Here is a 15,785-nt window from a genome sequence, read left to right on the forward strand (position 1 = left end):
TTTATGCGTCCGAAAAGTGAATATTTATTTTAATAACTGAACTATTACAATAAAGAGTTAAAATCCAAATGCTGTAAGAGCACATGAACAGAAGGTACGATTCAAAACATTATAAAACACTGCCATAGCAAACGTTTTAGAGCATTTTTCTACTATACAGATATTTTCACTCATGTGCCTGCGGTATACAGGGTACTCATCTTCTTTTTGTAATTATCTAGAATTTCTTTCAAGTTCATTAGTGCATCTTGAGATATAAGTTCTTGGAATTCTGTGTCAATTTTTACATTCTGTTCAGTGAAGTATTTCTAGAAGAAAACGAAAATAGATTATATTTTAGTGTTTATAGTTTTGATTTTATAAATGCAGAACTGGCATGATACGATTCAATGTAAAATGCAGCTGTTATCTGTAGTTTTTTTTCCCTATAAAACAAGTACACAATTATGAAATGTTATAAAAACAATACTTTTATGTGAAAGATAATCTTGAAAACTTCCATAGGCTTGAATAATAGATTTGCAAAAATGGAAGAATAGGCAGAGAACATCACCAATCAATCTCCATCACCACTCCACAATAAAGGCATCAAAAAGTTATAGGAACTCCAAAGAAAATATAACAGAGGAATGTATTTACTCCATCCACTACAGAGAATAAACTTTTAGAGTAAATATTTATTTACAAGTGACCCTTAGTCAAGGCTTAATGATTAATAGCCTAACTAGACCATTCTTCTTACAGGATAAACTCTAGTCTTCAATTACTGATAAAATGTCATAAGAAAATAAAAGATAAGATTTTAAGAACATAAGAGCCATGCTGAATCAAGCCAAAACCCATTGAGTCCAGCATTCTGTGTCACAATGGCCCACCAATTGTTCATGGGGATCTTGAGCAGAAAGAGAAGGCAAGACCCTCCCTTTCCCCTGACCTCCAACAAATGGTACTCAAGGGAATCCTGCCTGCCTCAGCCAACATAGAGGCGGCACATGGACATCCGTTTCAATAACCACCGATACACTTTGGCATCCATGAATCTGTCTAGTCCTGCCTTGAAGCTATCAAGACTGACAGCTGTCATGACCCCTTCTGGAAGTGAATTCCATAAACAAACAACCCTCTGGGTGAAGAAATATTTCCCTTGGTTTGTCCTCACTTTCTTACCTATAAGCTTTAGGGAGTGACCCCTTGTCCTAGTATTGTGTGATAGAGAAAAGAATTTTCTATCCCATGCATTTTATACACTTCGATCAAGTCAGCCCTTAAACGCTGTCTTTCAAGGCTGACGAGACCAAGGCGTTGCAACCTGGTACCATTTCCTTTATCATTCTTGTTGCCCTTTTTTGCATTTTATCCACATGGTAACAAGGATACAAAAATATTTATGAAGTCATCCTGATAAGATTTAGTAGATTAACAAGCAGGTATATCTTTATCCAATCAAACCATGTCCAAGTGGCTTAGGCCTCAATCAAAGCCATGACAGAAACATCAAAATACGAACTAAGATATAATGCACAGAATGCCAACAAGTGGCCACAGAGTTAACTAAAAAGGCAGGTTAGATAGAAACACTCATTTGATGAATGGATACGCTAGTCAGAGAACTATATTGTGAAGATATAAGTATAATAAGAAATTCAGCCAGGCATACTGTATTTCCGCTGCTGTCCTCGGGCACTGTTACTTCTAAGCTGCGCTGAGAGAGAGAGAGAGAGAGAGAGAGAGAGAGAGAGAGAGAGAGCGGAGAGTACCAGACTTCGCCGTCGCCTCCACCCCCGTCCGGCTCTCCAGCTAAGAGGCACAGTCACTTATCTACACGCACGCCTGCTGACTGGGAAGAGGGGAAAGAAAAAAATCTACGCCTCCAAAGAGGGGAGGGGGAAAAGAAAGAAACAAAGAGCTCCAACTTGGCGAAAGGCAGGAGAACCGAGCGTGCTGCAGCAAGTTTGCTTGGCTTTCTGGGGCTTTTTTTTCTCCCCCTCCACCACCCCTGTCTGAATGTTGTTTGCTGCTTAGGAGTGACCCTCTCTCGGGCTTGTTGTGAATGCAGTGCGGATGAGGGAAAAAGCCCAGCTGCCCAGGAAAGCACAGTTGGAAAGTATCTGCGGAGAGCCAAAATCCCAACGAAGCTTCTTTTTTTTTTCCAGTAGTCGGTAAGGAGGCGAAGAAGAGGTTGAATTGGTTTTGCTAATTCGCGCTTACGGCTTTCCCCCTCATCCGCGCCGCATCCACAACAAGCCCGAGAGAGGGTCACTCCTAAGCGGCAAACAACATTCGGAAAGGGGTGGTGGAAGGAGAGAAAAAAAAGCCCCAGAAAGCTAAGCAAACTTGCTGCAGCACGCTCAGGGGAGAAAAAAAAGCCCCAGAAAGGAGTAGCCGCCTTTTCGCCAAGCAAACTTGCTGCAGCACGCTCGGTTCTTCCCTTCTGCCTTCCGCCAAGTTGGAGCTCTTTTTTTTCTTTCTCCCCCCCCTCTTTGGAGACACAGATTTTTTTTCTTTTCCCTCTTCCAAGTCAGCAGGCGCGCGTGTAGATATGTCCAACCACTTCCACCCCACTACCCGTTCCTGCAGGAAGAGGTTGGGCACGCTACCAGGAGGAGGTGGCAGTGGCCTGGGGCCAGGCTCTGGGCGCCGTGGAGGGCAAAAGGGTGGACGTGGCTGCTGCCTCTTTGCTGGAAAGCCGGACGTGGGCAGAAGCGACGGCGAAGTCCGCTGCTGGGGCCATGCGGGGCCGCTCATCCAGGGGGCCGTGGACCGGCAAGCCGCCCTCTGCTCTCTCTTTATTTCTCTCTCAGCGCAACTTAGAGGTAACAGTGCTCGGGGACAACAGCGGAGCTCGTAGACTGCAGCAACACAGCGCCGAGAAGGACCAGCTGTTGGTCCCTTGAAACCGCCGCCGCCTCCGTTCAGGCAAATTCAGGGGGGTTCCTGAATCTCCTGTCCATTCACCGTGGAGGATGAGGTGAGGAGGAGACGGTGCAGAGGCAAGGGACGGGGAGGAAAGCGGGCCTGTACCTTGCCTCTGTACCGCCTCCTTGCTCAGCAGCAGACTGCGGTGAATGGACAGGAGATTCGGGAGCTTATATCTATTGATAAAATCTTGTGCGCTCCTCCCCGGGCCTGATAAATTGCCTCAGCGGGCCGCATCCGGCCCGTGGGCCGTAGTTTAGGGACCGCTGCATTAAGAGAAGTAGTTTAATTTACCATGCAGGGTCCTGGTTAATAGCCTCCAATGATTATATCTCTTTAGGTGAAGATATAGTCAACAATATCTTACTTCTGTCCCCTTGGAAAAAATCCCCTTCAATATCAGCTTGACACAAAAGATTGCTCCCCATGCCTTTCCCAATATGATTAGCTAGAACTTAGACTTAGGCTGTGAAGAAAGTGATAAATGATTTTCTCTAGGCAGGCCCTCTTTTGGGCAATAATCAACTGTATTTAAGGGGAACAACTGGATCCTCTGTGTTATAGTCTATCCATGAGAGAAAGAAAAAGACATTATTTGCCTTACTTAAGGAATCAAGAGAGATGGGTCACTGATTTAGTTCTATGTCTGGTCCATTTGTTTCTTCAAACTTCTGAAGTTCTTCCATTGTTACAAGATTGCTCTCCCTGCCCGGCTTTCCTTTTTCTTGTAACACATGGATGTTTTTCTCTGCCCTATCCACTGAATTGAGATGAGAAGGAAGATGTATAAAGCAGCCTAAAATAAGTGAAAGAGATAGTTTGAGAATGGAGATCAGTGTGGTAGCAGTGCTGAAGGAGCAGCAGCAGCAGCCTGACAACAGTGAAATAGCCACAAATTTCACTCTTTTTTTTGAAAGAGGCCCAGTGCTTTGTAAAATTAGCCTATAAGACATACTTTGATTGAAAATTTTTTTGCCCTGTACACACTGAGTTTTAGTAGTATACAATAGCAAGAGTTACCTCAACTGTCTCAAGATGAGTAACTATCAGTTCCAGAAGATACTGCATATTTTTATCCATTTTCCTTTTCTCTTCTGAAGTTGTTTGAATAACCACTTGATATCTAAGGAGTAAATACCAGAAAAGGGAGAGAAGAAAATATTGAAAAACTGACCCTCTTTTCTATAAATTCAGGGTTTGTATATACAGCCTATAATTAACACGTGTAGCATTCCAAAATCTAAACATGTTTCATTATTTTTTTCCCATTTAACTAAGATTAATACAGTGGTACCTCGGTACTCGAACGCTTTGGTTCTCATACATTTCGGATAACGAACAAAATTTCCGGCAAAAATTTGCTTCGGTATCTGAACAAAAATTCAGATACCAAACAGCCAGAGAAAATTTTGTTCATTATCCGAAATGTTACTGCCAGGGGCTGCAATCCCAGCAGCTTCAGGGGGCTGAGGGCTCTCTAAGAGCTCCAAGCTGCAGGAAGGGTGGTGGCTGCTCCAATCCCGGCAGCTTCGGGGGGGCTGAGGAGCTCTCTAAGAGCTCCAAGCTGCAGGAAGGGTGGTGGCTGCTCCAATCCCGGCAGCTTCGGGGGGGCTGAGGAGCTCTCTAAGAGCTCCAAGCTGCAGGAAGGGTGGGGGCTGCTCCAATCCCAGCAGCTTCGGGGGGCTCCTTTCCTCACTGCTTCCTCTTATTACCTGTAAGCAGCTGCAAAAACGTTCTCCTTCCCGCCGGCGGCTTCCCTTCGAGTAGCAACAGCGCCGGGAACGTCATGTGATGAAGGGAAGCCGCTGGAACCATCTCAGCAGTTGCCGCCGCTCCAGCAGCTTCCCTTTCTTACGTGACGTTCCCGGTGCTGTTGCTACTCGAAGAGAAGCCGTTGCAGCCACTGGGAGAGAGAAAGTTTTTGCAGCTGCTTACAGGTAATAACAGGAAGCATTGAGGAAAGGAGCCTCCCGAAGCTGCCGGGATTGCAACAGCCCCCACCCTTCCTGCAGCTTGGAGCTCTTATAGAGCTCCTCAGCCCCCTGAAGCTGCTGGCATTGCAGCAGCCCCCACCCTTCCTGCAGCTTGCAGTACCGAATTTATTTATCCCATTGGAAATAAAGAAAATAGATTTAATTGGTTCCCAGCGAGTTAACAGGGGCTGGGAACCAATTAAATCCATTTCCATTATTTCCTATGGGATAAATAAATTCGGTACTCGACCAAATCGGTTCTCAACCACACTTCTGGAACGAATTGTGGTCGAGTACCGAGGTACCACTGTATTTGTATTGCATTGCCTATGATTATTCTATTTTGTGGGGGTTTTAAAAAATGATTAACATTTTAATTGTAAACTGCCCAAATTGGGAAGGATGACGCTATAAATTGAATAAATGAATATATGTTCAACTCAGAAAACTCTCTAAGTAAAATCTTTGTTTAATTAAACTAACCGGCATCTGGTTTCATGCAGTTCCTTTGTGGCTTCATTGACACCCTCATTGACAGCACTATAAAGCAAACTTTTATGTGTCTCCAACAACTCTAGTTCCTTCTTACTCTTGTCTTCTTCTTCGACAATTTCCTGCAATAAATATATAGATTGATACTTCAGAACTAAATCATATCTTTATGACACAGATAGACCATATCTATTGTAAGAAGAGAGCATTGTAAATTAATATTGTGACATTGCTCCAGTTCTGTATTTTGTTAGAAGTGTTGTGTGTATTTATCTTTTAGATCATTAATTTTTATTCTAGCTAAAATACTTTTAAAAATACTTTACCCAGCTAGTTTTTATGAGTCAAAAAGGATTAGAACTTCAGTTGTCCAAGTTCTGGTTAAGCACCTTACCCATCAAACCAGCATGTTTCTTGACAGAAAAAAACCCTGTTAATAATGAATTCTATAGAGATGAACTTACAAGAAAACTCAACCCTTGTCAAGCTCAACCCTGACAAGACGGAGTGGCTGTGGCTTTTGCCTTCCAAGGACACTTCCATCTGTCCGTCCATTACCCTGGGGGGGGGGGGAATCACTGACCCCCTCAGAGAGGGTTCGCGACTTGGGTGTCCTCCTCGATCCACAGCTGACTTTAGAACATCATCTGTCGGCTGTGGCGAGGGGGGCATTTGCCCAGGTTCGCCTGGTGCACCAGTTGTGGCCCTATTTGGATAAGGGAGTCCTTGCTCACGGTCATTCAAGCCCTAATCACCTCGAGGTTCAACTACTGCAATGCTGTCTACATGGGGCTACCTTTGAAGAGTTTTCGGAAACTTCAAACCGTGCAGAATGCAGCCGGACGAGCGGTCATGGGTCTACCCAGATATTCCCACGTCTCTTCATCATTCCGTGGACTGCACTGGTTGCTGATTGATTTCCGGACACAATTCAAAGTGTTGGTGATGACCTATAAAGCCCTACATGGCATCGGACCAGATTACCTACGGGACTGTCTTCTGCGACATAAATCCCTGCGGCCAGTCAGGTCCCACAGAGTTGGCCTTCTCCAGGTCCCATCAACCAAACAATGTCATTTGGTGGGGCCTAGGGGAAGAGCCTGCTCTGTGAGGGCCTGGACCCTCTGGAATCGGCTCTCCCCCGAGATTCGTACTCCCCCCCCTTCACTTTCCGCAAGAGCCTCAAGATCCATCTGTCACCAGGCCTGGGGCAATTAGACCTTGCCCCTCTGACCAATAAATGTAATGTATGGTGTGATTGGACTATATGATTGCGTATTTCATTAGGGTTTTTAGTTGTATTTTAATTATTAGATTTGTGCTACATGCTTATGTTTGTATCTACTCTGTGAGCTGCCCCGAGTCTTCGGAGAGGGGCGGTATACAAATTTAATAAATAATAAATAAAATAATAATATATCATCTTTCATACAATACCTTTGCTTTTTGCTGATATAAATCTTCCAGTTTTTGTGTTTCTTCTTTTAACATTTTCACAATGCTGTTCTGTTCAGCTTCCATTGTATTTACCTTAAAGAATATTATTTAATAGAGGATGTTAGTACTGAAAGTCAAGGGTGCCTACAGTCCACACCCTTTGCCTTAATTTTTTGGCAATGGATGAAAACTTCCAACAGTACGCTCTTAATAACTAAAAAGAATTTTGAATCCATCTGACACTTTCACATTTCAAAATCGTTTAATTTACATACAGAACAATTTGAACATCTATAAGAGTATCTACTGAATATCTAGAAATTTAGATTGCATTGTCTACAGGTGTTTTTTCCCATTATTATTTTTCTTTCCTAGCAACCCTATACTTGTTTTGAGAACTCAATTATGATTAGGAATAATAGACTAGAACAGAATAGAATTCTTTATTGGCCAAGTGTGATTGGACACACAGGGAATTTGTCACGATATTCCCAAAAGAAAATATACATTTGTCAAGAATCATGAGGTACAACACTTAATGATTGTCGTAGGGGTCAAATAAGCAATAAAGAAACACTGTTAATAAAAATCTTAAGGATACAAGCAACAAGTTACAGTCATAAGTGGGAGGAAATGGGTGATGGGAATGATGAGAAAAACTAGTAGTAATAGTAGTGCAGACTTAATAAATAGTTCGACAGTGTTGAGGGAATTATTTGTTTAGCAGAGTGATGGCATTCGGGGAAATTGTTCTTTTGTCTAGTTGTCTTGGTGTGCAATGCTCTGAAGCGACTTTTGAGGGTAGGAGTTGAAACAGTTTATGTCCAGGATGCGAGGGGTCAGTAAGAAAAGTATAGATAAACAAGGATTAATATAGGTTACATTACATTATATTTGTATAGCTAGTTTTCCGCTAGATCAGAGATGGTTAGAAACTGACCTGTTCTAAGGCATCTTCCAAGCCAATTTTTCTCTTTGTTGCGTCTGTAATTTTCTCTTCTGTCTTGATTATGAGATTCAGAAGGGGAGCCTGCCATAAATATATGAACACAGTAAAAAAAAAAAAGTACAGTTTTCCAGTGAAGTAATCCAATTATAGTGTTCAAGAAAGAAATACTTTAAATAAACGGCATATTTATATAATATAGAAAAGATCTTCCTATAAACCGATAAGGCAATATTCTTTACCAAGAAATGTTACATTAGTTCATATTCTAGGGAGAGGCTTTGTATTATAAAGCCACAGAAATTGTCATGCTGGATCAGACCAATGGTCTATCTGTCAAACGTTCTGTTTTCCACAGTAGCCAATCAAATGCCAATAGGAAATTGATTAACAAAATAGCAGAAGCTCTTTCAATCAGTGATGTCCTAAGGGAGTTTCCTTAACCTAATGTGCAGAGTTTTAAGCCTTTAACAACATATTCCAGTCCATTCTTTCAGTAGTGGCCAAAATTGTGGAAACCTTTTGAGAAAAAAATGTATTTTTGAGGTTTGATGGCTAATAACACCACTTGTTTTGGGGAGTAGAACCATAAAATTATTTATCAATGAAAAGATATTATTTAATCAAGAAGGTAATGCAATGAAATGTGCTCAATTATCTGTATTTTATGAAGAGTTATAGGTCAGACGTGACCCAGCAATAAAACCCAATTAATAGCAATGATTCAATCTTGGTTTCACATTATAACAGCTGCAGAATTAAAAGACTTGGTTTACTCCATGGGAAGACATTGTAAGACCGTAATTCATACTAAAAGTTACCTAACTATGTATTAACTGACATGGTGATAATTTTTGTACATCTCACTTTTTCGAAGTACGTCACTTTCTTTCTTTATAACTGCTATTCTAATAACAAATCCTCCATAAAAGTTATTGCATTACATTCTTGATGGTGGGGTGCGCAGTGATTAGAGTGCAGAACTGCAGGCTACTTCAACTAACTGCCAGCTGTAGTTCAGCAGTTCAAATCTACCACTGGCTCAAGATTGACTCAAGCTTCCATCCTTCTGAGGTGGGTAAAATGAGGACCCAGATTGTTGGGGGCAATATGCTGATTCTGTAAACCTCTTAGAGAGGCCTGTAAAAGTGGTATATAAGTCTAAATGCTATTGCTATTGATTAAATTATCTTTCCATTGATGCATAATTTATGGTACTGCTCCAAAAAAGAAAAAAATGGTGTTATTAGTCATCAAACCTCAAAAATACACTTTCCCCACCAAAAAGTAAAAAAAGGTTTCCACAATTTTGGCCATTGCTTCAGTATTTAAACCATTTTTTCTGCATAATAAATAAGGTATCAATTTCCCACGGCACTCATTATGATAAATGAATTTAACATTTAAGTATTTTTAAAATATTATATTCATTTATTGAAAGTGATTATCTAAAAGGACTTTACATGAAAAGTAAGCTTATACTTACACGAATCTGAGTTCTGTACTTAAACAGACAATTAGGCCCTGAATCAGGATTGAATTTAATTTCAAAATCGTGACCGTCAGAATTCTCTGCACTTCTAGGAATTAGTTTTAATTTTCGAGCCAATTTATGGTATTCTGTCAAATCTGCTTCAATCTATAAAGAACAAACAAAATTAAGAAGCATATCCTGAGAATGATGAAGTCTATGTAAACCAGAATTGCTTTATAACCACAGCATTGTTTTGCATTTTCAGTTTGTCTTTTCTATGTCTATGTTTAAACGTTAGTACAAGCTGTTGTATCTTCCCAGATTCTGAAAAATATTAAAACTATTCAAGACAAATGATCAAAAGTTTTTGCCCCTTTTGATATGATGGCCAATTAAAAGTGGGACGATATATGGAGACAGAAAATTGCAATTAAAAAAATATCAACTTTTCTGGGTGAAATAGATCCTAGCAAAGATCTTTTTGGATATAATGTTGTGAATTTGGTTTATAGCAGGACACCTGGTTCATTTAGATGAAGGTGAAATGAAATCTTGCTACAAAAAGAAAGAACAGTGAAGAAATGTAATAAGAAATTAAAATCACGTCTGAAAATACCGGTAATTTAAAAATGGCTTGAGATGCAAATAAAGCTTTCATTAGGTTATTTTATAAACTATATTAGTGAACACCCCCCCCCCAAAAGCCCCCAAAGTATTTTAGATGAGATAAAGAGAAAAAGTGACCTAAGAAATTTCCAAAAATATTTTTCAGGAAATTAAGTTTTTACAATGACAGTTATAGATATTATTTTTCTACTAACAAAATAAAATACTATTTAATTCAGTTTATGTGAAATAAAGCAGCAGCAGCAGAAATGTTAGTCTCCCTGATGTAAATGTCAGATGTCGAAAACGTTAGTTTTAGCTATACACACCGCTTCTTTTCCTCTTGCATATTTTAATTCCTCATTCCACAGTTGCCGCTGCTCTACTTCCAATTCCTTGATTAATTTATTTACTGCCTGTTTCAGTTCCTCTATTTCAGAATTCACTTTCTCCACGTCTGCAGTGGAAAACTTTTGATTATCACAAATGATCATCAAATGTGAGTTTTCCTGTTTCAGTGCTTCAATTTCCATGGCTAAAATTCAAGAAAAATAACACCTTGTTAAGAAAACAGGGAATATTTTTTAAAACATTCAGTTAAGTTGAAGCTTAACACTTGGATAACATTTCAAAATATTAGGAACTTAATCTCATAAGAATCTACTAAAAGGCATGAGAAACTTACTAGTACTAAGAAAGATGTAATTAAATTCTCTATTTCTGTTTATATCTTTCCTTTGAACTGAGAAATACTCAATATTTTCTTTTAAAATATTATAGTGAGACACACTTATATTGCTACTATAGATTTAGTGATGTTGAGCAGTTTCTCCTTACCAGCAGCTTCTTGCTCCTCTGTAATACTCTTTGTCTTTTGACTGAGGCTGCTTGAGAGAGATTCCAAACTGGTAATATAAGCCTCATATTGTTTACTATCTGCCTGTAAAGATGATTTCAGTCTCCGTAGTTGCTCTAAACGGTCCTTTTTTATACAAAAAGATGGCAATTGTAGTCTGTTAATTAAAATCACTTATAAATACATCTTCCAAGAGCTATGTACTCAGTTACTCACTGGTTCATTTTCTCTTTCCTTTTCGCGCTTTGCAATCTCTTCCTTCAACCTTTTTTCTTTTTCTACTAAGACCGCTAACTGATTTTCAGGTCCCTGAAACAGATCCTCTGAAAGAAAGATCAAAATAAGCCTCTAATCACTCAAGTGCTCTATAACTTTTAGTTATTAATTGGAATAAGTAATTGAGACAAAAAGTATATGCTAGGTAACAAGTTGACCTTTTGCTTTACTAAATATCAGATTTAAACCTTTTTTAAAAATGATTGTTATAATTTCAGTGCATAAGAGCCGAGGTGGCGCAATGGTTAGAGTGCAGTACTACACTCTAACCACTACTTCAGCTGACTGCTAACTGAAGTTTGACAGTTCAAATCTCACCGGCTTAAGGTTGACTCAGCCTTCCATCCTTTCAAGATGGGTAAAATGAGGACTTAAGATTGTTGGGGACAATATGCTGAATCTTTAAACTGCTTAGAGGGCTGTAAAAGCACAATGAAGCGGTATATAAGTATAAGTGCTATAGTTATTTCCGTCACTAAGTAGTCATAAAATTCCGCAACATGCAACTGTATCACTTAAGGCTGGCAAAAATGACAGCCCTGTTGCCGTTGTTAAGCGAAAATCTAATATGACTATGACAATAGGAAGAAGCCCTGGCAAGCAACTGATGGGCATGTGGGTGGTATAGCAGGAGAGCACTATGGAATATAAGAGTCCCATGTCATCTGGGGCTTCTCAGGAGAAAAAAAATGGTGGGAGTGGGAACAACCTCCTGCTGAAGTTAAACACAAAAATACTTTTCTTAGCCACATGAGCTCTAGCTATCAATCTAGGGTAAGTATCATGAGAAACAGTACAGAAACATATTTATTCTCATATTTGTAGCTTAAGTGAGATGATGGGGGGAGGAGGGCACTAGAATCTAAACAGAAATACCCTACATTAATAGCTTGCTGAACAATTTTTTAAACAAATTTTAAAAACTACAGAAAGCAAATGGTAACAGATTCATAGTAATATCTACTTTTAAAAAAAACATTTTGCAATATAAATTACTCACTTAATTTGGAATTTATTTCAGCATCATATTCTTCAAAATTGTCTCTGCTCTTCATGAAATGGTCATAACATTTTATACAGTAGTCCAAAAAAAGCTGAGGACATAATTGTAAAGTCATTTTAGTTTTAGGGTTTTTAAAAAATATGCTAAACAGTTTTGCATTACAGATTATGTGTACCCTTTCTCTCTGTTAAGAAGTTTTCACATTCCTACATCCAAACGGTTAGTAAACATGGTAACCTTTTATACATCAGGTATATTATTATTGCTAATTTCATAAGCAACATATACTAAATGTTAATCAGAATCATCATCGATAGAAACAAATTTTGATATATATAACTATGTGAAAATGTAGCTAGGACAAAGGGGTTTTTTTTGCGGGTAGGGGGATTGACTAAACGCTTTGACAGGCTGCTGTGCTGACAAAGGGAGAGGCGATGAGTCTGTGTAAGGGGACATAAGGTGACTTTCATGCTTCTATATTCACCTTTGTTGCACCCATATTTTCAAATACATTAATAAACTATTTTGCTGCTTTCAAGTTGTTGTCTCAGGTAGTTCCCTATGCAAACGTGCACTGTTTATATCAGTGATGGTGAACCTTTTTTTCTTCCTGTGCCAAAAGAGCATGGGTGTGTGCTATCACATATGCCGGGTGCCCACACCCATAATTCAATGCCTGGGGGCCGTTGAAATAGCTCCCCCAGCCCCCTGGAGGCCGGAAATGGCCTGTTTCTCAACTTCTGATGGGAACAGTAGGGTCATGTTTTGCCCTGCCCAGGCTCCAAAGGCTTCCTAGAGCTGGGGGAAGGTAAAAACTCCCTCCACTATCCCCCCGGAGGCTCTCTGGAACCCAAAGGCGCCTTCCCAGAATGTGTGAGCCAAAAATCATCTGGCTGGCACACATATGCAGTTGGAGCTGAGCTAGGGCAACTGCTTGAGTGCCAGCAGATATGGGTCCATGTGCCACCTGTGGCACCCATGCCATAGGTCCGCCATCACTGGTTTATATCATTTTATTGCCAGCAAGTAATATTCATTACAAAATTTAGAGAGAAAGAACTAAAATACCTTGTTATGCAAAATTCCATCTTCAGTCTCTCCCAAAATCTGTTCTTCATCAAATGACATTGATTTTTCTTTCATATAAGTAAACAACTGAGTAAGACACAATGACATAATCACAATGAGTAACATTTCCTATTATAATAATCTAGCATTCTTGTTACAGTATTTCCTTTTTCTGAATTAGCCATAATACAATTTGTGCTTCCCTACCCACTTTTCTGAAGATAGTTGCCAACCAGAAAGGAAACATTATTAAATTTGTATGCCGCCCCGAGTTTTCGGAGAGGGGCAGCATACAAATCCAAATAATAAATAAATAAATAAATAAATCTATTAAAATTTATATAAACATAAATGTATTTATTTTTCATGAAATTTATGTTGTTCTAGGTCTCATCTACTTTTTTTGTGAATTCCTGGCATGTAACTCAAATGTGGCCCTGAAAATTACTAAGAACAGATTTTGTTATCATTATTTGTTTGATAAAATATGGCAACATTTTTATTAGATATTGTTGCACTAACAATAGCTCTAACGATACATCAGATATTACAAACAATCTGTTAAAATCACACAAACATCAAGAATGTAATTAACTCAGCTATATATTTTCAGTGTATTACTTCTATATTTATCAGATGATCAAGATTACATGAAATGCCAGAAAATATCTAAAAATGTGGCTACATATATATTAGGTTATCTATAATACCTTGTAACAATCTATCAGCCAGACCAGAGCTGCTACAATCTGAGGCCACGTATGAGGAGCACCCACTGTATACATAGAACTTTTTGACAAAGCAAATGGATAACTGTAAGAAAAAGATTTTCTGTAAATAAAATTACTTTTTCAAGGAAGTACTGTTAATTTTGACCTATAAAGCTCTACATGGCTTAGGACCAGTTTACCTACGGGACCGTCTCTTGCCTCATTTATCCCAGCGACCTTTTAGGGCTCACAGAGTTGGCCTTCTCCAAGTTCCGTCAGCCAAACAATGCTGGCGGACAGGCCCTAGGGGAAGAGCTTTCTCTGTGGGGGCCCTGGCCCTGTGGAACGGACTCCCCCCAGAGATTCGCACCACTCCCACTTTCCCTGTCTTCTGGAAGGTGCTTAAAACGTACTTATGCCGGCAGGCCTGGAACCATTGAGATGGACACACTGCTCCAGCCCTGGTGTGAGTGGAGATTGAATGTATGGTTTGAATGTTTGATGAGTCAGATTGGAAAGTGGTTTTTTTTTTTAAATTAATTTTTTAAATTAGTTTTAATTACAATATAAGACTCACACAACATAAAACAAGTGTTTTGTGAATTGTGCCCACCATCAGACAAACATTCATACCCCACCACCAATCGGGGGTGTTTCTTGTATAAAACATTTTAACCCAAGAGCAAAATATCTATTTACATATTATAAAGTGATTCCAATTTATTTCTTATAGCTTGGTTTTGGATTCTAGTCACCATGTACATGGTTGGAAAGGTTTTTAAAAATGTTTTATTGGGATTAATTTTTAATTTAGTCTATAATTTTTGATTTCTAATGCATTTAAATATTATTTATGTTGTAAGCTGCCCTGAGTCCTAGAAGGGCGGCCTAGAAATTGAATAAATAAATAAGTCAGTCAGTCAGTCAGTCAGTCAGTCAGTCAGTCAGTCAGTCAGTAAGTAAAATGCAAGATACAATTCAAGCTAACTCAGACCCAAAAAGGAAGTGCACATAGTTTAATTTTTTATAAAATAATTAGTTTAAATGAATGGTTAAGAATCCCGCCTTTGTTATTTTCTTATGAACAACTAAAGATTTTCCCTTTCTCTATATAGGAGATATCTATCTACAGGACACAGCTAGACAATCATGCCAGTATGAAATAACAGCTTTGCAAACTCAGCTGTCAATATTATACTTAAGTCAGGAATCACTTGTAGAAAGGACATATATAGTTACATTTGCTGTATAAAGTTGTTTCGTTTCAAACCAAGCTAAATTCCTGGCAGACATTCCAGGAGTGTGCAATGCCCACATTTACAATCTTTGCAGTGTTTGTGTCACATTAGTCAGTTAGTACATGTTGTCTATGCTGGACAAGCTCAGCCTGTGATTTTTAACTGCTGCTCATGACTAACAAGACTTTAATCAGTTTCATCCATTCAACTCCCCCCTCCCCACAAAGGGGTTTAGGGCTTGGAGCATTCTAGGCAAAACAGCTGGCACTAGGGTTTTTCTTTCAATGTGTATTCCCCATTGTGCCTGTTTACTTTCATGTCATCCATGTCTCTCCAACGAACGTAAATATAAACATTTTCCCTTGCTAAATATTTCAGCACCAGGCTGAACATTCCAAAAAGCAGGGGAAGTGAAGAAAAAGGGCTATACAGTAATATTTGCCCTTTAACCTGATCTCCTTATGAATCAAATACTAAAAACCTTCCCTGCCATTTGGGCTCACCCGCCTTCTTTGGATTTGTATCCCTTTGATGCTGTAAAGCAAAATAAAGCTGAAATCATGACCACAATTTTGGTCATATGATTTTCTGTTTAGCAATTACGTAACAACATAAAAACCAAGTTGCCTGTCCCAATTGCTAAATGAGACTATCCGTAACACAAATAGTTTGACTACTTATAAGGATATATTGCCTAAACACAGTATTACAAAATTAAAATGAAATATAATTATAAAATTTGATAAACGTTGGAAGGTAGTAATTTCTAATATGTAATCAATAGAGA

At 39.1% G+C, this 15,785-nt stretch overlaps 1 protein-coding gene across 2 annotated transcripts in view; it reads right to left on the reverse strand.

The window, feature by feature from the left end:
* Nucleotides 1-15,785, reverse strand: part of NDC80 (NDC80 kinetochore complex component) — a 20,580-nt gene continuing 4,795 nt past the window's right edge. For both annotated transcript variants that reach the window (XM_070747596.1, XM_070747595.1), the window contains exons 6-17: nucleotides 13,761-13,863; nucleotides 13,051-13,137; nucleotides 11,977-12,070; nucleotides 10,917-11,023; nucleotides 10,682-10,826; nucleotides 10,174-10,379; nucleotides 9,251-9,403; nucleotides 7,759-7,848; nucleotides 6,819-6,911; nucleotides 5,373-5,503; nucleotides 3,937-4,039; nucleotides 1-308 (exon numbers count right to left, since the gene is read on the reverse strand). In XM_070747596.1, coding sequence (XP_070603697.1) covers nucleotides 171-308; nucleotides 3,937-4,039; nucleotides 5,373-5,503; nucleotides 6,819-6,911; nucleotides 7,759-7,848; nucleotides 9,251-9,403; nucleotides 10,174-10,379; nucleotides 10,682-10,826; nucleotides 10,917-11,023; nucleotides 11,977-12,070; nucleotides 13,051-13,137; nucleotides 13,761-13,863 — 1,450 coding nt within the window. In that variant the 3' untranslated portion in view covers nucleotides 1-170. The remainder of the gene's footprint in view (nucleotides 309-3,936; nucleotides 4,040-5,372; nucleotides 5,504-6,818; nucleotides 6,912-7,758; nucleotides 7,849-9,250; nucleotides 9,404-10,173; nucleotides 10,380-10,681; nucleotides 10,827-10,916; nucleotides 11,024-11,976; nucleotides 12,071-13,050; nucleotides 13,138-13,760; nucleotides 13,864-15,785) is intronic.

The sequence above is a fragment of the Erythrolamprus reginae genome, chromosome 3 (assembly GCF_031021105.1).
Source record: "Erythrolamprus reginae isolate rEryReg1 chromosome 3, rEryReg1.hap1, whole genome shotgun sequence".
NCBI classification, from domain to species: domain Eukaryota; kingdom Metazoa; phylum Chordata; class Lepidosauria; order Squamata; family Dipsadidae; genus Erythrolamprus; species Erythrolamprus reginae.